Source organism: Anabrus simplex, chromosome 4 (genome assembly GCF_040414725.1).
Source record: "Anabrus simplex isolate iqAnaSimp1 chromosome 4, ASM4041472v1, whole genome shotgun sequence".
Lineage (NCBI taxonomy): Eukaryota > Metazoa > Arthropoda > Insecta > Orthoptera > Tettigoniidae > Anabrus > Anabrus simplex.
Window position 1 is genome coordinate 391,676,359 of NC_090268.1, and position 25,948 is coordinate 391,702,306.

Here is a 25,948-nt window from a genome sequence, read left to right on the forward strand (position 1 = left end):
TTGCTTGGGTATTTACTTACTTCCTCTTTTTATAATAATAATAATACGACTAGACCCCTGTGAGAATTTTTGTAGAATTTATTGAACTCGCGGTTCTCCGAAGTTGGTCTCATTAGAGTTAATTAACGCGCTGGAAAATACTAACAGTGGACATGAAGCAGAGAGTTCATATTAAAACAGGGTATCCATAAAAGAACTCCGGAGTATTGAAGTTATTTTTACAATTTAGTACAAATTAATATGTGCCGCATTTGTGCCACGGCATACATGCAAACGGTAATGGACTACGTGTCATGTCCTGGCCTGCACGTCTGGGGTAATGGTTGCTACAAGGGATGATCATAGCAAGCAAGTGGCATTATTTAACTCAGATTACATCATGCCAATAGCAATTACATCCGTATCTAAAATATATATATATATATATATATATATATATATATATATATATATATATATATATATATATATTATGCATGCCGTGAGCGCTGTGGAGAGTTGGCGTTGTACAGCGGAAAAGTTTGACGCGAGTATGCTGGTGACGCGCCTACGGACAAAACCATCCGTCAACGGCTTGGCGCTTTTAAGGGGAGTCTTTTCTTTCTTTCTTAATCTGGTTACCCCCAGGGTTGGTTTTTCCCTCGGACTCAGCGAGGGATTCCTCCTCTACCGCCGCAAGGGCAGTGTCCTGGGGCGTGAGATTTTGGATCGGGGGATACAACTGGAGAGGATGACCAGTACCTTGCCCAGGCGACCTCACTTGATCTGCTGAACAGGGGCCTTGTCGGGGATGGGAAGATTGGAAGGGATAGACAAGGAAGAGGGGAGGAAGCGGCCGTGGCCTTAAGTTAGATACCATCCTGGAATTTGTCTGGAGAAGAAGTGGGAAACCACAGAAAACCACTTCGAGGTTTTCTGAGGTGGGAATCGAAGGCACCTCTACTCAGTTGACATCCCAAGGCTGAGTGGACTCCGTTCCAGCCCTCGTACCACTTTTTAAATTTCGTGGCAGAGCCGGGAATCAAACCCGGGCCTCCGGGCGTGGCAGCAAATCACACTAATTAAGGGAAGTCATGACTGAAATTTGTAACTTCTACAATTTAACACTTATCAAGACCAAGTTTAAAATACAAGCACATATTAATAAGATAGAGCGCCAAACAAAATTTGAATTTGATTATTTAATTTGTTGCAAAATTATTAACAAATAATAGTTTTTACATGCTGCGTGGAAAATGCTCCTTTCGGCAGAGTTTTCATTATTTTTGGGTTATAATCTGGCAGACTTGTCAACAGTACTCGTATACTTAGTAATAACTCTGGATTTTCAAGTCAGATATAAACTGTTGAAGATCTATATACATTTTTAAAATTTTCATTATTCATAAAAAACTGATTTTGCTGCTATTTTAGGAACAAAAATATGAAGATAATGTTCAATGCAGAACTACTTTTAATTCCTGTGCATACTGTAGCATTATCAGTATATTTCAGGTGAATCTGATAAGAACTCGGTCGCAAGGAGTATTTTGTACATGGCAAGAATCTGATAATATTTTAATCTAGAAAAATGCAATATTGACAGTTTTAAGGAACGTACTTGCATTAAAATTGTTCTGTACAGTAAGTTCCTCCCATGTTCGACTGTCACATGATATACTTTTCCCACCCACATTTTCACTCAGCTTATCCCCAGGTTTCAACCTATTAATTAGGAAATGTTGAAGCAGAGCGCGTTGTTCCAGAAGAAGTTTAATAAAAACTATTGATCGAAATGTATTCAAATTTTCAATAATATTAGAAATAATACGGTCACATTCATTTCTCTATTCATAGAATCAATAGGTTGTTGGTTCAAACCTCCCCCTTACTGGCGATACTCGACACAAAGGTAGGCTGCATTTGACACATTGCCATGTCATTTGAATTCCTCTAAACCAATAATCACGTGATTCTGGAAGTGGAATGATGCCCATGTATATAAGGCTTTATTTCCTCTGGGCAAGTGTCTTCCCATTATGTATCTGTTTTACCGGAATGTGCCTGTTTGAATGCTTCATTGATATATATGGAATTGGCTATGTAACTGAATAATTTGTCTCCTCCTAACATACGTAAAAACAATCTGTTTCCCGTAATAGTCTTTCCTAATTATGGACAGGTTCAACATTATCCCTATAATCATTCGGAATAACCAAACGAAATGTTTGTGTTAAATGAATTGCCGCGGCATCGCCATCAGGTCCGACTTCTCGATATCTGTTTTCACATATAACACTGTTATCACTAAAATTATCTTCCTTGATATGTTAATCACTCACTAACAATTGACCTCCCTCCCCTACTCAACGAGGCTGTGTCATTTTCTTCGCTTATATTCAGCTCAGTTTCAATATCCGCAGTATTCAATCCCGCGATGTTTGCGAACGAAACAGCTGACCGGAGTTCGCGGAAGTTCAAGACCGTTGCCTAGGCAACGTCAGGACAGACTATTAGTCTTCTATTATTTCTTAAGCCTTTTAGATTGCACTGCGGGTTCATAAATGCCTTATAAACACTTCACTGCCGAAAAAAATACAAAACTATGGCATAGATCGCAGACGTGCGCAGATAATGCAGCCGGGCGTTTTCGGGCGCTAAGGACCGGAAGACAAAGTGAAGAGGCGGGGCGTTAAGGGCGGGAAGAGGTTGTGCATAGGACACGACCCTGAAGGAGGGGGAAGAAAAAGCTTCTCCTTTGTACGTTCTTTCTTAGTAAAGGAAATGATGATGATGATGATGATGATGATGATGATGACGATGATTTTACTTTTAGTGGTCTAACATCCAGGTTATCGACCTCAGAAGTAGGAAAGAACGATCATCTCTAAGTCCAGCTCCAAAAATGGAGAAATATTGTTTCTAAACTTCTTACATTATGTACTATTTTAAATACATTATACAATTATAGTTTATTACGTTGTTTCCTTGTTACGGTATAGAAAGAGACTCAGAGATCTAATCTCATTAGAGTAATACTGATTAACTAGCAGGGAGTACAAAGTTCACTCTGCTCCTTATTCTTCTCCTACTACCTCTTTTCCCACATAGTTGGAGTAGCGGGTGCGTACTGTGTCGCACATGTAGATGGATTTGGCTTCAGTTTTACGACCGGATGCCCTTGCTGACGCCAACCCTATATGTAGGGATGTAATCACTGTTGCGTGTTTCTGTGGTTGCAGGTAGTGCAGTGTGTTGTCTGAATATGAAGAGGAAATTGTGGGACAAACACAAAAACCCAGTCCCCGAGCCAGAAGAATTAATCAGATGCGATTAAGATCCCCGATCTCGTCGGGCATTGAACCCGGTACCCTCTGAACCGAAGGCCTCAACGATGTCCATTCAGCCAAAGAGTCGAACAAGTACAAAGTTCACTACTGAGGCTAAATCTAGAACTCTATCTGTCTGAGAATATCTCTCTTCTTAAAGTCTAGAAAGTTTAACAATGGGAAATATTATGAAAAACTGTAAGAACATTTTGATGATTCAGTGTTTTATGGAACTGTATTAGTTACTACTATTTAAGAAGCTTCAGAAAATAATCACTAAATTCCGTGTGCAGTCTTCTATACGGCCTTAAGTATAAATTGTGTATCATAGACTATTTGTCACTGAATAAGCTGAAAGGGAACTAGAGGCGAGAGGTAATTAATTTTTCTACATGTAGGGCTCTCATGGCTGTTTGGAACAATATTTTAACACGATAGAAAAATTTACCGGAGATCGATATGGATAAAAATATAATATTGTTTAAATGTGGAAAGGAGGCAACGTACCCTTTTATGACATCGAAATAGTCTTGTTAAATGTAAACATGGTGCTGCGTTTTATAAAGTTTCTACAGTTTCTTCAAATGTCCTTATTTTCTGCGGGAATTATACTAATTAAAATATCAAGGTCGAAACAAATATATAGGTGTGCCTACTTGTGTTATATACAGGCTTCTCGTTAATCTGTGAGGATTGCCATGTTAAGCTTAAATAAGGGCAACCCTTTTGTCAATAACCAGGGTGTGTTGGGCGTAATGAGAGTAAAGAGAGTGGAATGTGCAGATATCATGTATTCAAAGGGAAATGTATCGGTCTGCCGTGGATGAGAACTGTTGTGGAGATTGTGTATCATAGACTATTTGTCACTGAATAAGCTGAAAGGGAACTAGAGGCGAGTGGTAATTAATTTTTCTACATGTATGGCTCTCATGGCTGTTTGGAACAATATTTTAACACGATAGAAAAATTTACCGGAGATCGATATGGATAAAAATATAATATTGTTTAAATGTGGAAAGGAGGCAACGTTCCCTTTTATGACATCGAAATAGTCTTGTTAAATGTAAACATGGTGCTGGATTTGGTCTTGCTTTTTATGTGTATACCTGAAATTATATAGTTAGTAAATATACTGTACGTTCATAAAATTTACCAAGTAGGCTTTCTATAAGAACGCAACAAGGCTAACAATATGGATCTACATGATGATGTTAGTAGTATAATAAGCGGGTTCGGCCGCCTCCTCCTCCTCCCGCCGCCTCCTCCGCCTCCTCCTCCGCCGCCGCCTCCGCCGCCGCCACCTCCGCCGCCGCCGCCCGCGGGAAATTTGAATTTTGGCGGGAAATTTGAATTTTGGCGGGAGATTTGAATTTGTAAACAAAGCCACGTGCTTTTTGACAGCTGTCATCGCCAACAACGCAACGCTAACCTCACTGCTGCCATCTTGACGGGCCTAAACCTCACTAGTGCCAACTTAACCTCACTAGCGCGAGGTAAACAAAGCCACGTGTTTTTTGACAGCCACGTGCTTTTTGACAGACAACAACGCATCGCTAACCTCAGTACTGCCATCTTGACGGGCCTAAACCTCAGTAGTGCCAACTTAACCTCACTAGCGCGAGGTAAACAAAGCCACGTGCTTTTTGACAGCCACGTGCTTTTCAACAGATTTGTAAACAAAGCCACGTGCTTTTTGACAGACAACAACGCATCGCTAACCTCAGTACTGCCATCTTGACGGGCCTAAACCTTAGTGGTACCAACTTAACCTCACTAGCATGAGGTAAACAAAGCCACGTGCTTTTTGACAGCTGTCATTCGCCATCTTTGAGCACAGTGCTGCCCTCTTTAGCTACTTACCTTTGACAGCTGTCATCCACCATCTTTGAGCACAGTGCTGCCCTCTTTAGCTACTTACCTTTGACAGCTGTCATCCGCCATCTTTAATCTAGAGAGAACAGTGCTGCAATCTATGTGGTGGCGGCAAATTCCACGTGCTCTTGTTTGGAAACAAACTCACGCGCTTTTTTTTTGACAGCCGTCATCCACCATCTTTAATCACCGTGCTGCCCTCTATGTGGTGACGGCAATTCCACGTGCTCTTATTTGGAAACAAAGCCATGTGCTTTTTTGACAGCTGTCATCCGCCATCTTTAATCACCGTGCTACACTCTATGTGGTGGCGACAAATTCTAAATGCTTTACAAACCTATATGCTTTTCTGACAGAGCTGTCATCCACCATCTTTAATCACCGTGCTGCCCCGGTGACGGCAAATTCCACGTGCTCTTGTTTGGAAACAAAGCTTTTAATCCAGAGAGAACAGTGCTGCCCCGGTGGCGGTAAATTCCACGTGCTCTTGTTTGGAAACAAAGCTTTTAATCCAGAGAGAACAGTGCTACCCCGGTGGCGGTAAATTCCACGTGCTCTTGTTAGTTCGTGATTTAAAATCTAAGCTAGCTGTAAATCCCCGATTCTCGACAGATTCTTAATCCGAGTTGTCAGGAAGGGCAACCAAGAGCTTAGATACTACTAGTTTTGCATCAGGGAGGGCAACTCAACAAATTCTTGCGATATTTCATGTAGCTATTTCTAGCCAAGTGCAGTCTAAAAAATAAATCCTAGTCTTGTTACATCAGGAGGGTAACAGACTCTAGAACGAGGAAAAAATATTCTAGGATAGCATGCCTACACACGCGCGCACGCAAGCTGCATCCGGCTCGCTAGCTCCTCGCTGGAATGCGTTTGCCTCAGCAGGGTACAGAGTCCACTACACGTGTACAGTTCGCATTAAAATTATTAGCAGCTTCTCGAGTTGAGCTCCCCCCCCCAGTTCAATCATTGTACAATTACGTCAGCTTGTAGAACTTGTATATTTCGGTACCTCAGCGTTTCGTGTTATTGCTAGCAGGTAGGGGGTACGGTAGATGTAGACTTAGCTTAGTAAAACTCACGACAATGTCCGACCTCAGTAGGCTGAAACTTGGTTTCTTCCGAACATTACAACATAGCCTACTCCCACCGAAGAAGCCCGCACAAGGCTTATTGCCTCCATCCGACAAATGAATCACCGTCAACACTCTTGTACTCAAAAAATCATTTTCGAAGGAGTCTGCACAAGGTTTAACGCCCCCCATCAACAGTCCTTACTTATTGCTAGCTTTTTGCACACCCCGCCTCACACTATAGTTTTATACAACCGGTTGCCCCTCCTGACTAGGATTTTAAATCGATATCCCGACATAGCCTACTCCTACCGAAGAAGTCAGCTTAACACCTCCATCCAACAAATGAATCACCCTCAAACACTCTTCAATCATTCTCGCTACTTCGGAAGATAGCGGGTTCGAACTAGAAGCTGTAAATGTTAGGCGAGGGACCTGCAAATTCCACGTGCTTTACAAACCTATGTGCTTTTCTGACAGCCGTCATCCGCCATCTTTAAGCTGTAAATCCCCGATTCTCATGTTAGAAGTTGTAAAACAGATTCTTAATCCGAGTTGTCAGGAAGGGCAACCGGTCGAAAACAATAGTGTATGACGTGAGAGGCTAGATACTGCTAGTTTTGCGTCAGGAAGGGTAACCCAACAAATTCATGCGATTTAAAAATCTTAGTCAGGAAGGGCATCCGGCGAGCATCTAGCTGTAAATCCTCTCCGATTCTCGACAGATTCTTAATCCGAGTTCTTTGACGTCAGGAAGGGCAACCGGTCGAAACAATAGTGTATGACGTGAGAGGCTAGATACTGCCAGTTTTGCATCAGGAAGGGCGACTAGTCTTAAAACAAATTCTTGTGATTTAAAAATCTTAGTTTTGCGTCAGGAAGGGCATCCGGCCGTAAAACAATAGTTCGTGATTTAAAATCTAAGAAGTGCATCTAGCTGTAAATCCCCGATTCCCCGTGTTAGACGTTGTAAAACAGATTCTTAATCCGAGTTGTCAGGAAGGGCAACCGGTCGTAAAACTATAGTGTATGAGGTTAGATACTGCTAGTTTTGCATCAGGAAGGACAACTCAACAAATTCATGCGATTTAAACACATTTTTATTCCCAAGAGAATCGAACCCGAGACTACCGGGTGAGAGGCATGCATACTGTAGGCTATAGATTTGTTCTACAGTCCTCGAAGTATCGGCACAGTCATTCTGAGCGAGTTGTGTGGAATGCGTGTGTTAGCTGAAATTGTACACGTATCTTCCGGCTCGACCTTGAACGAGGACACTACATGCTGATAAGCGGCTTGTAACTCGCGAAGGTCTTCTTAGCTGAGTACCATTCAAGCTCTTAAAACACAGTACCAATTAAGGTTGTGAAATATTCTGAAATAGTCCTCCTCTGTGGTGTAGTAGTTAGCTGCTACCCTCGGAGGTCCGAGTTCGATTCCTGGCTCTGCTACGGAATGTGTAGCATTTAGCCTATGTAATTTCCTAACGTAAAATATCATGATTGTACGGAGAGGTTAAAACACACACAGTGCCTACTCCTATCGAAAGAGCCTGCACGGTACCGGCATGTAGGCTTCTCCTGGTGAAGGAGCTTGCACATGGTTCAACGCCTCCTATCAACAGCCCTTACTTAATGCTGGCTTTCTTGCACACCCCGCCTCACACCATAGTTTTACGACCGGCTGCCCTTCCTGACTAGGATTTTAAATCGCAGTATACGCGATAAATTTGTTGTAGCGGGTTTTATAACTAGATATCCCGGTACCGACACATAGCCTACTCCCGCTGAAGAAGCCTGCACAAGGCTTATTGCTTCCATCCGACAAATGAATCACCGTCAAGTCTTGTACTCAAAAAATCATTTTCGAAGGAGTCTGCACAAGGTTTAACGTCCCCATCAACAGCCCTTACTTAATGCTGGCTTTCTTGCACACCCCGCCTCACACCATAGTTTTATACGACCGGCTGCCCTTCCTGACTAGGATTTTAAATCGATATCCCGACATAGCCTACTCCTACCGAAGAAGCCAGCTTAACACCTCCATCCAACAAATGAATCACCCTCAAACACTCTTCAATCATTCTCGCTACTTCGGAAGATAGCGGGTTCGAACTGGAAGCCGTAAATGTTAGGCGAGGGACCTGCGCGATCGTCATTGCATGATCTAGCCGGATGCCCTTCCCGACGGTATAAGTTGCCAGGATTTGAATCGCGTACCCCGACTAGAAGAAGCCTGCACATAGCTTAACGCCTCCATCCGACGAATGAATCACCCTCAACACTCTTCAATCATTCTCGCTACTTCAGTAGATAGCGGGTTCGAACTAGAAGCCGTAAATGCTAGGCGAGGGGCCTGCGCGATCGTCATTACATGATCTAGCTTTAGCTCAATACCTACAGGTAAGGAATACCGCGGATGTACTCTCGAGAAGTCGAGGATCACACGCTAACTTTCCAAGGCTCGAACTCTTAAATTTAGACACCTCGGCATCAACAGGAGGTTCGAATACGTCAGCCTGCAGGTGGGTGCTCTTGTTGCATTCGTTCCGACTGTACTGCAGTTTGTCAGCGATTTTTTCACATCCGGTTGGTAACAAGCAGAATATTTAGCCGCTGCAGTCTGCGCGAAGTGCTCACAGTTCTCTGTATGCGTTTATTACGTACACACACACACATCTCCCGTCTGCAGTGAATATTATTCTTCAGCCTTTATCTTAAGGTAAGGTAGAACTGTTAGTTACTTTTTTTATTTGCAAAGCAACTTCTACGCTAGACATCTACATTCATATATGTTTATTCTTTTTTTAGGTACCGTTCGAAAGTACGCAATTTTATTCATCCCAGTAACAGCCTGCAGCACGTGCATTTTTTTTAAAGGTATGTTTTCGAACTTTGAGTTGTAAAGATAATTAGGTTAGATGATGCACCCTACACTACATTCATATATGTTTCTTCTTTTTTTTAGGTACGACCAGAATATTATCATTCGAGTTTCAGGCTTGAACGCACGCATTTTATACATCCGAGTAACAGTTTGCAGCGCGAAGATTTTAAGGTATGTCTGACCTCTATTCGTTGAAACTTGGTTTCTTCTAAAACATCGTAACTTTAGTCTATTGATAAATAGTTGTTCTCTTTAATCCTCACGCGAGGTGCGTACATAGCTATGTCTGCCCTCAACAGGCTGAAACTTGGTTTCTTCTAAAACATCGTAACTTTAAGCTATTCATAAATAATTGTTCTCTTCAACCTACATACTATAGACGTGGTATAATTTCAAACACGCACACATAGCTATGTCCGTCCTCAACAGGCTTAAACTTGGTTTCTTCCGAACATCGTAACTTTAGTCTATTGATAAATAGTTGTTCTCTTTAATCTACATACTATAGACGTAGTATAATTTCAAACACGCACACATAGCTATGTCTGCCCTCAACAGGTTGAAAGTTGGTTTCTTCCGAACATCGTAACTTTAGTCTATTGATAAATAGTTGTTCTCTTCAATCATCATGCTATAGACGTGGTATAATTTCAAACACGTACACATAGCTATGTCTGACCTCAACGGGTTGAAACTTGGTTTCTTCTAAAACATCGTTACTTTAGTCTATTGATAAATAGTTGTTCTCTTTAATCCTCACGCTATAGACGAGGTGTGCACATAGCTATGTCTATCCTCAACAGGCTGAAAGTTGGTTTCTTCTAAAACATCGTAACTTTAAGCTAATCATAAATAGTTGTTCTCTTCAATCCTCATGCTATAGACGTGGTATAATTTCAAACACGTACACATAGCTATGTCTGACCTCAACAGGCTGAAACTTGGTTTCTTCTAAAACATCGTAACTTTAGAGTATTGATAAATAGTTGTTCTCTTTAATCCTCACGCTATAGACGGGGTATAATTTCAAACAGGCACACATGGCTATGTCTGACCTCAACGGGTTGAAACTTGGTTTCTTCTAAAACATTGTAACTTTAGTCTATTGATAAATAGTTGTTCTCTTTAATCCTCACGCTATAGATGAGGTATAATTTCAAACACACACACATAGCTATGTCTGACCTCAACAGGCTGAAACTTGGTTTCTTCTAAAACATTGTAACTTTAAGCTAATCATAAATAGTTGTTCTCTTCAACCCGCATACTATAGACGGGGGTATAATTTCAAACACGCACACATGGCTATGTCTGACCTCAACGGGTTGAAACTTGGTTTCTTCTAAAACATTGTAACTTTAAGCTAATCATAAATAGTTGTTCTCTTCAACCCGCATACTATAGACGTGGTATAATTTCAAACACGTACACATAGCTATGTCTGCCCTCAACAGGCTGAAACTTGGTTTCTTCCGAACATCGTAACTTTAGTCGTTCTCTTCAATCCTCATGCTATAGGCCTAACTCACAGCCATGTCCAACCTCTATACGTTGAAACTTGGTTTCTTCCGAACATCGTAACTTTAAGCTAATCATAAATAGTTGTTCTCTTCAACCCGCATACTATAGACGAGGTATAATTTCAAACACGCACACATAGCTATGTCTGTCCTCAACGGGCTGAAACTTGGTTTCTTCCGTAACTTTAAGCAATTGATAAATAGTTGTTCTCTTTAATCCTCATACTATAGACGTGGTATAATTTCAAACACGCACACGTAGCTATGTCTGTCCTCAACAGGTTGAAACTTGGTTTCTTCCGAACATCGTAACTTTAGTCGTTCTCTTCAATCCTCATGCTATAGGCCTAACTCATAGCCATGTCCAACCTCTATACGTTGAAACTTGGTTTCTTCCGTAACTTTCACCTAATCTCTATCGGTCGTTCTCTTTTCAGATGTTCCCCTGCTGCGAGGAATGTAATGTAACGTTTGCAAGGCGTGATAACTTCATGCGCCATATGAAATCAAAACACCCTAGCATAACATCTGCTTTATGTAAAGTTTGTAGTGTGTATTTCGCTAACGTAGAGCGATATGAGGATCACTTAGCAGAGGTACATCAAATATCTACTCGCCCTCAGGTAGTAGTAGGGAAAAAGCGTGCAGCTACTGATGTAGCTGTAGAAAGTACTAGTAGTAAAAAACCTAGAAAAAATCATGAACAGATGTCCCCCTGCTGCGAGGAATGTAATGTAACGTTTTCAAGGCGTGATAACTTCATGCGCCATATGAAATCAAAACACCCTAGCATAACATCTGCTTTATGTAAAGTTTGTAGTGTGTATTTCGCTAACGTAGAGCGATATGAGGACCACTTAGCAGAGGTACATCAAATATCTACTTGCCCTCAGGTAGTAGTAGGGAAAAAGCGTGCAGCTACTGATGTAGCTGTAGAAAGTACTAGTAGTAAAAAACCTAGAAAAAATCATGAACTTCAAACTATTCACTGCGAGCACTGTAACACTGATGTTCCATCTTCGCATTTTCAGGGGCACTTATGGAGTAATGCGCATAAAAATAATGCGTGTAGAAGTGGTAGTAACGCAAACATCGAGGAAATTAATACAGCATTTAAAAGTAGGATTGCTAGTTACCGAATTCGCACCAGTCAAAAGTTTCAGAGCACTTCAAACTTTTTAAATTGCGTTCAACCGGATGTACAACAGCTTCTTGCTAAATCTTTGTCCAATCATAGTTTATTTAAAGTTAATTTTGAACTTTTCGCCTTGTACATTAAAAGCACGGATGAATCCGAAATAACGGACATTAAATCATTTAATACGAAGAATTTTATCATAAGTCAGTCGACTAATTTTGGTGATGTACTTAGGGATGTCTCTAACATTATTTCAACTAAGAGCGAGGAATTTCAGGAAAAGGAATCAGGGTGGGCTTTAGTTGAAATAATGTATCTAGAAGTTAACATCAATAAGTACAATCCTATGCGTGGATCTTCGCACATTGAGCTGCCGACATGGATTCAGCGAAAAGAAGCTGTTGTAAACATCCAAAACAATGACGAAGCATGTTTTGCTTGGGCGGTGATGTCAGCTTTAAATCCTGCTAAATCGAATGTAGCGTATAGAACATCATCGTATCCGCACTATTCAACGCAGCTAAATTTCGATAGTATAGAATTTCCTGTGCAGATAAAGGATATTAAGCGCTTTGAGGAACTAAATAACATTAGTATTAATGTGTATGGTGTAGAGAAAAAGTCTGTAGTAGGTCCTCTGTATTATACATGTCATAAGAAGAGTACTCACGTTAATTTACTCTATATTGAAAACAGTGTGAATAGCCACTTTTGCTGGATTAAAAATCTGAGTAGACTTGTTGGTAGTCAATTGTCAAAAGATAAGTATAAAAAGTGGCTATGTGATGGATGCTTGCAGTATTTCAGAAATGAATATCAGTTACGAAGCAATCCAAGAATGACTGCAATCATGTACGTACAGAGATACCTACTACAGGTAATAATGTTTTAAAATTTACAAATTTTCACAAGCAGATGTGGGTACCGTTCGTGATTTATGCAGACTTTGAAGCCATCCTCACGCCATGCAACACATGCTCACCTAATCCTGACAACTCTTTCACTAATACTACGCACATGCATGTCCCGTATAGCTTCGCGTATTACATCAAGTGTAGTTACGATAGTACGCTTAACAAGTTAGAGCTGTATCGAGGACATGATGCTGCTAAAGTATTTTTAGAAAGACTTGAAAGTGATGCAGTTCGTCTCGGTCGTATTCTGAATAGTAATATTCCTATGAAGCCACTCATCCAAATTCAGTTAAATGATCATGAACGTGCTACAAAGTGTAGCATTTGTGATGGGGAATTTTCCGAAAATGACCCTAAAGTTTTTGATCATGATCATTTAACTGGTTTCTACAGATGTGCCGCTCATTATAGCTGTAATCTTAAGTATAGAGTTCCTAAATTTATCCCTGTAATTTTTCATAACTTATCTGGTTACGACTCTCATTTCATCATTTCACAATTTGGAGCTTCGGATGAAAAAGTAGATATAATCCCTCAGAATAAAGAGCGGTACATTGCGTTTGCAAAGTCTGTAAAAGTAGATGCTGAGCATTCTATAAAACTGAGATTCCTTGACTCGTTTCGCTTTATGGCGAGTAGCCTCGATAAACTTTCTAGTCATTTACAGCCTGAACAATTTACAGAAATTCGACGGGTTTTCCCTGAAGAAGCGCAGTTTAATTTACTTCGGTGTAAGGGTGTTTTTTGTTATGAATATCTCGACTGCTTAGACCGCCTCGAAGAACGTGCCTTACCATCGAAACAATCCTTTTACAGCTCGCTGAATTCAGCAGATATTAGTGATGATGACTATTTACATGCACAACATATCTGGGAGCAGTTCCACATTCAAACGCTGGGTGAATACTCCGATTTATATTTAAAGACAGATGTACTTTTGTTAGCTGAGGTTTTTGAAAATTTTCGCTGTGTTTGCATGAACACCTACAGCCTTGACCCATGTCAGTATTTTACTGCACCTGGGTTAAGTTGGGACGCGATGTTAAAATACACGCGTGTGAATTTGGAACTGCTGACCGATATCGATATGGTGCACTTTATAAAAGCGTCAATTCGAGGCGGTCTGAGTCAGTGCAGCGGCCGACATTCGAGGGCTAATAATAAGTACATGCCGAGTTTCGATTCTAGTCAGGAATCTCAGTATATCGTTTATCTGCATGCTAATAATCAGTATGGGTGGGCGATGAGTCAGCATCTACCGGTGAGTGGTTTCCGCTGGCTGACGCAGTGCGAAATTGATGCTTTACAGCTACACGCCCTAGGCGATGAAGCTGATAAAGGTTATTTCCTCGAAGTTGACTTACAGTATCCTAAAGAGTTACACACTTCTCATAATGACCTACCGTTCTGTCCTGAAAATATGAAGCCCCCGTACATTGCATCAACGACGAAAATGCTCATTGCTAATTTATGCGATAAATCTAAGTATATCATTCATTACCGAAATTTAAAACAGTGTTTGCAGCATGGTTTGAAGTTATCCAAAATTCATCGCGTACTAGAATTTAATCAGTCACCGTGGCTAAAGCCATATATCGACCTGAACAATAATTTAAGAACGAATGCGGTTAACGAGTTTGAAAAAGATTTCTACAAGCTCATGAATAACAGTGTGTTTGGTAAGACTATGGAGAATGTTGACAAACGCGTTGATGTAAAATTGATTACAAACTGGGATAATATTAAGAAAAGGTATGGTGCTAACTATTTAATAAGTAAACCAAATTTCCACAGCTGCACCATCATACATGAGAATTTAGTTATTATACAGATGAATCGTGTCAAGGTTAAGTATGACAAACCTACCTACGTCGGCTTTGCAGTACTTGAATTGGCTAAAACACTCATGTATGAATTCCATTACGATTATATGATGAAGAAGTACGCGCATAATGCGCAATTGCTTTACACAGATACCGATTCGTTTATTTATCAAATCAAAACTGATGACTATTACAATGATATAAAGCCAGACTTGGGTAGGTTTGATACGAGTAACTATCCTGCAGATAATCAATATCATCTACCGCTAGTGAACAAAAAGGTTCTAGGTAAAATGAAAGATGAATGTGCTGGGAATATTATCGATTCATTTGTAGGTACTAAATCCAAGTCATATTGCATAAAACTCTTAAATGAATTACAAATAAAGAGATTGAAGGGGGTTGAAAAGAATGTCGTTCAGAATCAGCTAAGTTTTGAAAACTATAACAATTGCATTAAAAGTAATCCACCTGTTTTGCATAAGCAAATGTCTGTCATTAGAAGCAAGAAGCACCAGTTGTACACACATTTAATTAGTAAGGTAGCCCTTAATAGCGATGATTGTAAACGGTTTGTCATCCCAAATTCTACCAACACGCTAGCCTGGGGGCATAGTAGTATTGATAAGTACTACTTTACATAAACATTATGCTAGAGGTGTGTGTACTTACGTTACGCTGTCTTACATCACAAAGAGGTACGCTGAGAGTGTAGTACGGCAAGTCTAAACTTGTACATTCAAGAATTGCATCGAGAAGTACGCAAAACATCACTAGGGTAAAATGATTCGAGATAAAACTTGTACATACAAGATGTAAATAAATAATGTAGAATTAGCATATTCTTTTATTTTAGGTTAGGTATTACCTTCCTCCCACTCCTTATTTGCAAGATAGAGTTTTTGTTTATTACTCATAGAAGAAGAAAGAAGGTGATGAGCAGTTTCGTAAGTGGAATTTGCCGTCACCGGGGCAGCACGGTGATTAAAGATGGTGGATGACAGCTCTGTCAGAAAAGCATATAGGTTTGTAAAGCATTTAGAATTTGTCGCCACCACATAGAGTGTAGCACGGTGATTAAAGATGACGGATGACAGCTGTCAAAAAAGCACATGGCTTTGTTTCCAAATAAGAGCACGTGGAATTTGCCGTCACCACATAGAGGGCAGCACGGTGATTAAAGATGGTGGATGACGGCTGTCAAAAAAAAGCGCGTGAGTTTGTTTCCAAACAAGAGCACGTGGAATTTGCCGCCACCACATAGATTGCAGCACTGTTCTCTCTAGATTAAAGATGGCGGATGACAGCTGTCAAAGGTAAGTAGCTAAAGAGGGCAGCACTGTGCTCAAAGATGGTGGATGACAGCTGTCAAAGGTAAGTAGCTAAAGAGGGCAGCACTGTGCTCAAAGATGGCGAATGACAGCTGTCAAAAAGCACGTGGCTTTGTTTACCTCATGCTAGTGAGGTTAAGTTGGTACCACTAAGGTTTAGGCCCGTCAAGATGGCAGTACTGAGGTTAGCGATGCGTTGTTGTCTGTCAAAAAGCACGTGGCTTTGTTTACAAATCTGTTGAAAAGCACGTGGCTGTCAAAAAGCACGTGGCTTTGTTTACCTCGCGCTAGTGAGGTTAAGTTGGCACTACTGAGGTTTAGGCCCGTCAAGATGGCAGTACTGAGGTTAGCGATGCGTTGTTGTCTGTCAAAAAGCACGTGGCTGTCATAAAACACGTGGCTTTGTTTACCTCGCGCTAGTGAGGTTAAGTTGGCACTAGTGAGGTTTAGGCCAGTCAAGATGGCAGCAGTGAGGTTAGCGTTGCGTTGTTGGCGACGACAGCTGTCAAAAAGCACGTGGCTTTGTTTACAAATTCAAATCTCCCGCCAAAATTCAAATTTCCCGCCAAAATTCAAATTTCCCGCGGGCGGCGGCGGCGGAGGCGGCGGCGGAGGCGGCGGAGGAGGCGGCGGAGGAGGAGGAGGCGGCCGAACCCGCTTATTATACTACTGATGTTATAAACTACTATTTCAAGAAGTTATTAAATTGTCTCCTTTTATTAGAGGTTTCTTTACACTGATTGCCCAACTGATAGTAAGCCGTCAGAAACGCTATGAAACGCTACATGGTTAATTTACATTTTAGATCATGAGAAGTTTGCACATGGAAGTTGGTAAACATTTTATTAAGCTTCAATACTGAATGCGTAAAATTTTCTTAGAGTTTCTTCTAATAATGGTGAGAATATGATTTATTGAGAATGATCGAGCAGCCAACAAAACAAACATGAATTTGAATTCAAGAAGAAGAGAACATGAATAAAGTAGCATGAATATGGATAAGTATGAAATTCTGTGACTTATTTGTGTGAAAATGATGAAATGTTTCGTGTTAGTAGAATACATTTCAGAGAGTGTATGAATGCAGGTACATGAGATCTACGAGTCGCTCAAAGGTGAGGTGCAGAGACGGTATGCCAAAAGATTAAATAAAAGAAAAATTATTCGAGTAGCGATTTAATTGATGCGCATTAGGTTTTAAGATACTTCCTGATGCTCGTTAGCGTTTTTTAATGTTAGGATGATGCATTGTAGGGTCTGTGATGGAATGTAACTATCACTTAAGAGAGATGGATGCACCTCGAAATTAACTTATTTTACCAGTTTCCTGCAGACCGAAAACACGCCGGGAAGAGCACACTCGGTATTGATATTGTAGTTGTGTAGGTGGGATCTGTGACCAGAGCAGCTTTGCTATGAGATAATAAAGTGAGAACAATCTTCTGTTACGAACGTTGGCGGGTGATGCAAAGCCATCTCCGCTATCAAAGTCATTGGAGGATTGGAAGGTAAACCTTGCAAAATCTATAATAACGGCACGAAGTGGGATAGAGTAACTACCTCTACTCCTATCTACCATTGACACCAGAGGTTCTAATTTTTGATGTCGCCTGAGTAAACTCCAGGAGCATATATTTCTCGCAGCAGCGGAAGTCTAATCTAAATGTTTTCACTTCGTTCCAGGGAATCAAATCAACGTCTATTCAAGTGAGCCAAACACATCTTTACCCTCTTCGGTAAGACAGAATCTCAAAGGGCCTTCTTCCGCCGCTCATACCACAGCCAGCTGGGGTCGTGGATACGTACATGTGGGTATTTCCCTGCTTTACAAACCAGATGCCCTTGCTGACGTCAACCCTATGTAGGCGATAGTTTTCTCTACTGTGTCTTGCTGTGGTGGTTGGCTGTGTGGTGTGCTGTTTTTAACTGAATATAAGTTAATGAAGACGAACACACAGTCTATAAGTTCGTGGACTGGCGCGTACAGTGTTAGGCAACACGGCTTACACTCATGAACTACAATCAATTAGTAGACTGGCGCCTACAGTGTTCGGCAACACGGCGGACACTCATGAACTACAATCGATAAGTTTATGGACTGGTGCGTACAGTGTTAGGCAACAAGGCGTACACTCATAAACTACAATCGATAAGTTTATGGACTGGCCCCTACACTGTTAGGCAACACGGCGTATATTCATGAACTGCAGTCAATAAGTTCGTGAACTGGCGCGTACAGTGTTAGACAACACGGCGTACACTCATGAACTACAATCAAGAAGTTCGTGGACTGGCGCCTACAGTGTTAGGCAACACGGCGTACACTCATGAACTACAATCAATAAGTTAGTGGACTGGTGCTTACAATGCTAGGCAACACGGCGTACACTCATGAACTGCAATCAGGAAGTTCGTGGACTGGTGCTTACAGTGTAGACAACACAGTGTATACTTATATAATACAGTCAATACTTTCATGAAATAGCACTAACAGTTCAAGAATCACACAGTTTCTTGACCTGCCTTTTCACGACCTTTTCTCTTTGTGGTGATACGGACGATTTAGGCTTCATAATATAAAATGTTCTGCTATCGGACTTGCTTGTTGCTCATACTACGACATTCTGAAATTCTGCCGCTCATATTCTACTACCCTTGATAACAGAGACCGTACTTCTGCTTATACTGTATCCGCGAAATTGCCTCTTGCTGGGACTAGCGAAGAACTGTCAGGGCAATATCCTGTGGTGTAGTGCACCACAACGACACTAGACGGCCAGTCCTCGAACTTCATAACTCTACTGCGTATACACTCAGTCTCCGAGTTAGATAAAGTAACCATACGTAGTTAAAATCCCAGAGCCGGCGGAAATAGAAGCCAGAGCCCTCTAAACAGAAGGCCAGTACGCATATATTCAGCCAAGAAGCCAGAAGGTATAGATAAACTGAAAACTCTAAACTAGGGTGGAATTTTAATAGTGAAAACTGTTCCGTTACTACTGGTTCAGTACAGGTACATGTTTCTAAGGTTTATCGTCACCATGTTGTGTTATACTATTTTCGGACATGAGAAAGTCGTCACATTACGCCGCTAATACCTCTCTTGTCGGTTGCTTAAAAAGAGCAGTGTATTGCCGAATGAATATCTGGAAGAGTTTTCAGTTGAAAATCGCGAAGTCGATTCTTTCTGTTAAAGATCAAGTAGAAGTCAAAGGGTTTCAGGTGGGAATTATGAGGATAGCAAATCACTTTAAGATTCAATATTATTCCAGATATTCTTTAGGCAGAACACCGGTCTATTAAACTAACCAACCAAATAGGTGCTACTGATGTCTTGCTGAGACATTCATGTGGTTGGTAATGGGTATCACACAACACCGGTGACTCCACAGAAGAGTAGTTAACCATTGGAACAGGTATCTTTGCTGAGCCTCAAGTAATTAAATAATTACCTCTATTAAAATTTCAAATCGCAAACAACAGTATATAAATTTACAGTTCCAATTTCCTTGTACCTTCCGAAGGAAGTAATTAGTCGAGGTGGTAAAAGTGTGAGGAAAACAAACTTTTTCTTCTGGGGGGCATATTTGCCTGGGGTTCGCTCAGTCCACATCAGACATGAGTATCCGCTTTACTCCTAGTGACAAGGTGGCCTGGTGTAGAACTAAATACTCTATCCCATTTAGTGCAAGGTTACTGATAGTAGAAGCTTTTACTTTACACTCCTCCCCCTTTGGGTGCGGGCGATAGAATAATACCCACGGCATTCCCTGCCAGTCGTAAGAGGTGACTAAAAGGGGCCCCAGGGGAGTGTGGGTCGGCGACCACGGAGCCCTTATCTGAGTCCTGGCATTGCTTTCCTTGGTCACCTCTTGTTCTTTTCCGCACCATACGATATTAGGTTTCGGAGGCCTAGCGAGTGTTTCATTCTCACGTCCTTCGTGGCTCTTGTATTTCTTTGGCCGATGTCTTCATTTTTTGAAGTGCCGGATCTCTTCAATTATTTTCCCTCTGATTAGTGTTATATAGAGGATGATTGCCTAGCGGTAGACTATTTCCTCTTAAAATAATCACCACCACCATCTAACAGGTATCACACAACACTGGTGACTCCACAGAAGAATAGTCCACATCATACATGAGTACCGGTTAACACTTAGCTGCAAGGTTGCCTGGTGTAGAAATAAACACTCCATTCCATTCAGTGCAAGGTTACTTATAGTAGAGGCCTTTACCTTACACTCTTTCCGGGACCTCTAGTGCCCACTCGGAGATGACCTTATTGATTTTATTTTTTAACTTAAGGGGGCCAATAATTGATCATAACTAGTGTTGAGTGGAATTTTTTAGTCATGGATCAGCTGAATCTGCAGATGTGCATTGTCGAAAAATGTTTATACACTGACTGACAGAGCAAATGCAACACCAAGAAGGAGTGGTCAGAACTTTATGCCAATTGCAGGGTAGACTGACGTCACTGAGGTATGCTCATGATGTGAAATGCGCCGCTGTGCTGCGCACGTAGTGAACGATAAATGGGACACGGCGTTGGCGAATGGCCCACTTCGTACCGTGATTTCTCAGCCGACAGTCATTGTAGAACGTGTTGTCGTGTGCCACAGGACACGTGTATAGCTAAGAATGCCAGGCCGCCGTCAACGGAGGCATTTCCAGCAGACAGACGACTTTACGAGGGGTATGGTGATCGGGCTGAGAAGGGCAGGTTGGTCGCTTCGTCAAATCGCAGCCGATACCCATAGGGATGTGTCCACGGTGCAGCGCCTGTGGCGAAGATGGTTGGCGCAGGGACATGTGGCACGTGCGAGGAGTCCAGGCGCGGCCCGAGTGACGTCAGCACGCGAGGATCGGCGCATCCGCCGCCAAGCGGTGGCAGCCCCGCACGCCACGTCAACCGCCATTCTTCAGCATGTGCAAGACACCCTGGCTGTTCCAATATCGACCAGAACAATTTCCCGTCGATTGGTTGAAGGAGGCCTGCACTCCCGACGTCCGCTCAGAAGACTACCATTGACTCCACAGCATAGACGTGCACGCCTGGCATGGTGCCGGGCTAGAGCGACTTGGATGAGGGAATGGCGGAACGTCGTGTTCTCCGATGAGTCACGCTTCTGTTCTGTCAGTGATAGTCACCGCAGACTAGTGTGGCGTCGGCGTGGAGAAAGGTCAAATCCGGCAGTAACTGTGGAGCGCCCTACCGCTAGACAACGCGGCATCATGGTTTGGGGCGCTATTGCGTATGATTCCACGTCACCACTAGTGCGTATTCAAGGCACGTTAAGTGCCCACCGCTACGTGCAGCATGTGCTGCGGCCGGTGGCACTCCCGTACCTTCAGGGGCTGCCCAATGCTCTGTTTCAGCAGGATAATGCCCGCCCACACACTGCTCGCATCTCCCAACAGGCTCTACGAGGTGTACAGATGCTTCCGTGGCCAGCGTACTCTCCGGATCTCTCCCCAATCGAACACGTGTGGGATCTCATTGGACGCCGTTTGCAAACTCTGCCCCAGCCTCGTACGGACGACCAACTGTGGCAAATGATTGACAGAGAATGGAGAACCATCCCTCAGGACACCATCCGCACTCTTATTGACTCTGTACCTCGACGTGTTTCTGCGTGCATCGCCGCTCGCGGTGGTCCTACATCCTACTGAGTCGATGCCGTGCACATTGTGTAACCTGCATATCGGTTTGAAATAAACATCAATTATTCATCCGTGCCGTCTCTGTTTTTTCCCCAAATTTCATCCCTTTCGAACCACTCCTCCTTGGTGTTGCATTGTCACTGTCAGTCAGTGTATGTTAGTGTAACGTTAAATCACTAGCGAACATTTTTACAAAATATATGTAGAGGATCCACAAGAAGAAGGCGAAAAAGAACTACAATAACAACAAGCCTTTATATTTTCTAATCAAGGAACGTGACAGAGAAGTGCCTTAGTCATTCGAATGTCAATACGAGATCGATAGCTTAATTAAACCATGGTGGATTCGAATGGAAATCAATGGAATCAGGATATGACCGACTCCAATACGCAGAGCTTAATGCTACTCTCGATAGTTCAAAGATGGCGAATCGAGTAGCCGGACATATCAGAAATGTGGGTTTGTTTTGGTTGTTGTTATCGTATGTAGTCGGTGTAATTTCATGAAAGTTGAAGATAAATGTCAGTTTCTTTGTAGAATATGAATGTGCAAGCGTATTTATATGAGTCACTGGACACTTAGGATCTTTAATTATAAGCAGTAATATGAGAAAGTGATTGTTTTGATCGTGTTGTGAACGAGGTTTAAGTCTAACTATGGCAACGCCTCTTATACAACAATTCTTAAGTTTTCTACGGAATAAAACATTAAGAGAGAAATTGATTAGGACTATACATCGTGATTATTTTGAAGTCGATGAAAAAACTGTAGCGTGCATGCATCATTTTGCTAGGGGATTTACGTCGCACCGACACAATCATATAGGTCTTATGGCGACGAGGGGATATATGATATTATTAAAATCATGATATCATTTTAACAATTTTATCATGTATTTTCATCTAACCAGCAAAATGAAGTCTAAAAGAGAACGTTATTCAACTAATTGAAATTTCTAAATAATCAGCTTTTTTTTCTCTTTTCTAGTAGAATATATGTGATTCTAGTTGATGTGGTGCGTACTTTTTGACGAAGCTTTTTCATATAATAAGTACGTCATATTTTCATGTTAGCCAATACCAGCAGTCCGGGTACTTCGGCTGCCACGTTTTCCTATATTACGTTCTGAGTACTGGATTCCTTCTTGATCAGGACGTGACTAAAAGAAGTGATTTTGGGCCTGAACCTCCAAGCCAAGCCCAAAACTCTGCATAGGTGCTCTGTGGAAGGGTGTCTTTGAGTAAACTAGGTTTAGCATCAAATGTTCAACTGCCACTATCAGATCGTAAGACCTTAAGGATTTTTGAATATTTCTGGCAATCCACAGCCACACAACAGGTCTGCTAAGAAACTAGCTACTTACCATTGATGACGTGTACTGTGACGCTGGCCGGGTCCGCAATAGTGGGCACGCACGTGTAGTTCCCGGAATCAGAGAACCTGGCGTTGGAGATCCGCAGATGTGAGGTGTATTGGTCTGTCCACTCGGTGTCTATGGTGATCCTAGCTTTGGGCTCGTTCTCGCTAAGAGGTGTGGGATGCTGAGGGATGATGGCGGCGCCGCGGTACCAGAACACTGTCCCCAGGTCATGAGGTCCCTGGTTGATGACACACGTCAAACTCACTGAACTGCCTGCCTTCACGTACAGGTCTGACGGGCCAACAACGTGCGCCTTTGCCTCTGCAACACATCATACATATCATGCATATTATGAATACTGTACTATATTTCACAATTTACATTGCCATTCAATAGTAAAAAATAAAGTATAATATACGATGAGCAAAATTATTAAATTAAAATTCCGTGGGAGACAAAGTTATATTTTCAATAATACCAAATCAAGAACTCCCGAAATCTCCAATGTATTCTTTGACTTTATACTCACCGTTATATACATGAAATGTTTTTAAGGTTAAGCGAAATTAATTGCTTCATAGTGATGGCAAAAGAATCACTGTTGCCGCTCCCCCACCAAAACCACGTTTTAAAGTCGTACTGAAACCAAACATTGCCATGAATAACTGGGAAGAACCTGCTCATGATCACAGCCAGCTATAATGGATTTGAACAATCTGAGAACCTCCGCCGTCAACCTGAAGAAGGAAGACGAGCTAGAAGGAAAGTCCGACAAAATGTTCAAAAAATGGATCTCTTCCAGACGGGAGAATATGCCCGCACCAGGGACGTACCAATAGGACTTGCAGGGCCTGAAATTCAGGCAGGCCCGGGCCTTGAAAAGGCCCCACAGACTCCTCGCAAAGACATACAAATAATATATATTTATCTAGCCCAATATCTCTCTGCACAGAAATGGTTTGTTTTTACATTGGTTGGAGGAACTGACATTCGGCTGCATCAAGCAGCAGTTATCGTAACTGTGTTTAATGTAACACAGCACAGATTGCCATCTCTTGCAGCATCACGGCATGCTCCTCACAAAAGACCTGCACCAAATTATTATTATTATATTATATAATTACAGCAATGGAAATTGACATCAAAATATCATATTTTGGTTAGAAAATTCTACTTTCGTGATGTGTAGTGTACCTGAGATCGTATTATGCACAATATTTGCTTATCATTTAACTTTGTTCAGGCATTTAATCGACAACAATGTATAATTCTGCAACAACTTGTTGATGTAATAACGATCAGTCAATTCGGTTTCGATCTAGCTCTCTTTGCGCCAATGTAGTAACATGGGATATTTACACCAAAGGTAATTATAGCCTGAACAGTTGTGCGGTTTTATATGTTTCAAACTTTATTTGTACAGTTTGTGATTTAATTTTGTTCGTATATTTTTCTGGGTTTTAATCGAACGAATTATTATAACGGTGTTTTCCAGTATCTGTTACTGAAAAATGAAATCAATTTTAAGTACGAATGTCAAAGTAGTGTACGGTTATGTTGGCAGTTCAGCAGGTTAGTCGTTAAACCACAGGGAGAGTCGAATAAAACCAATTAAAACAGCATTTTTAAAATTATCTTACAATAATGAATTATTCTTAGTTCATATATTTTGGCAGTATGTTGCGTTAGTTCTCCTTGCTCTAACTACGTTTGTATAAGGCTTACATTTCATTTGAGGGGGTATTAATTAGCATATAAATGCTTTAAAAGTTCTCAATCGAATAAAATATATTATTTTTACGCGCATGAAGTAGGTCACACGGAAGGTGCAGCGTGCAGCGGCTAGCCATGTTGTTACGGGCTGCTGACAGAGTCACAGTTATAGACACTTGACACACGCCCCCAGTGTTATTGCTGCCCCGGGCTGGCTAACACGTCCATTAGTAGAACTCCTCTTCATGTTGCTTGTAATGTTAATATTGGCTTCAGTGGTGTATCAGTCCTTGTTTGGTTCGTGTCGTGTTCATGAGAACTGTGGAATATTCACAGCAGAAAAATAATTTGCATTACAGATCTAAGCATACCTGAAGTGAAAACCGATAATCTATTCTACAGAACTGAAGAAAATAAGTTTTGTTCTTGAATTTTCTATTACATTTGAAATATCCTGAATACTGAAAATTATTTAATCCTTTCGTTTTATTTGCCAAATTTAGAACGGTCCGCCTCTGTGATGTAATGGTTAGTGTGATTAGCTGCCACTCCTGGGGGACAGGATTCGATTCCCAGCTCTGCCAGGAAATTTGAAAAGTGATACGGCGAATGGAATGGGGTACACTCATCCTCTGGAGGTCAACTGAGCAGAAGGGGCTTCGATTCTATCCTCATTCATCCTCAAAGTAATTTATCCGTGGTTTCCCAATTTTCCTCCAGACAAATACCGGGATGGTACCTAACTTAAGGCCACAGTTGCTTCCTTCCCTCTTCCTGGTGTATCCTTTCCCAGCCATCCCCCCTCCACAAAGCCCCTGTTCAGCATAACATGTAAGGTAGCCTGAGTGATGTAGTGGTCCTTCTCCCTAGTCATATCCCTCCGACCCAAAGTCTCGTGCTCCAGGACACTGCCCTTAAGGTGGTAGAGGTGGGATCCCTCGCTGAGTATGAGGAAAAGACCCCCAGGACGTTAAACGGATTAGGAAAGGAAGACGTTTACACCGTACGTGCTGGGATTTCAAAACCTATTAATGTGAATGTTTTCACTAGGCATTCCAACTAATATCGCTCTGCTACAGTAAGGGTAAGGGACCAGCTATTTTGAAATTGATAAAATAAATTGTTGATTTACATTATCAGTCATTGAAGTCGCCTTACAGTCCCCTACTAGGATCTCTATTCTTGGTCCACCAAGAAGAACTACTGTATTGCCCTAGATTACCGTATGGTACTTAACTCTGAGTTGAGAATTTAGCCACTACGACGTGCCAATGGCCATATTGAGCTTCCTGAGTTTTGTGTTGAGATGTCATAATCTACGCTATCAAATGATTGACTAAAATTA

At 41.6% G+C, this 25,948-nt stretch overlaps 1 protein-coding gene across 1 annotated transcript in view; it reads right to left on the reverse strand.

Annotated features, from left to right (window-relative positions):
- Positions 1–25,948, reverse strand: part of LOC136872756 (uncharacterized) — a 302,350-nt gene that overhangs the window by 110,540 nt on the left and 165,862 nt on the right. Inside the window, exon 2 of the mRNA XM_067146587.2 lies at positions 22,894–23,211. Within this exon, the coding sequence (XP_067002688.1) occupies positions 22,894–23,211 (318 nt within the window). The remainder of the gene's footprint in view (positions 1–22,893; positions 23,212–25,948) is intronic.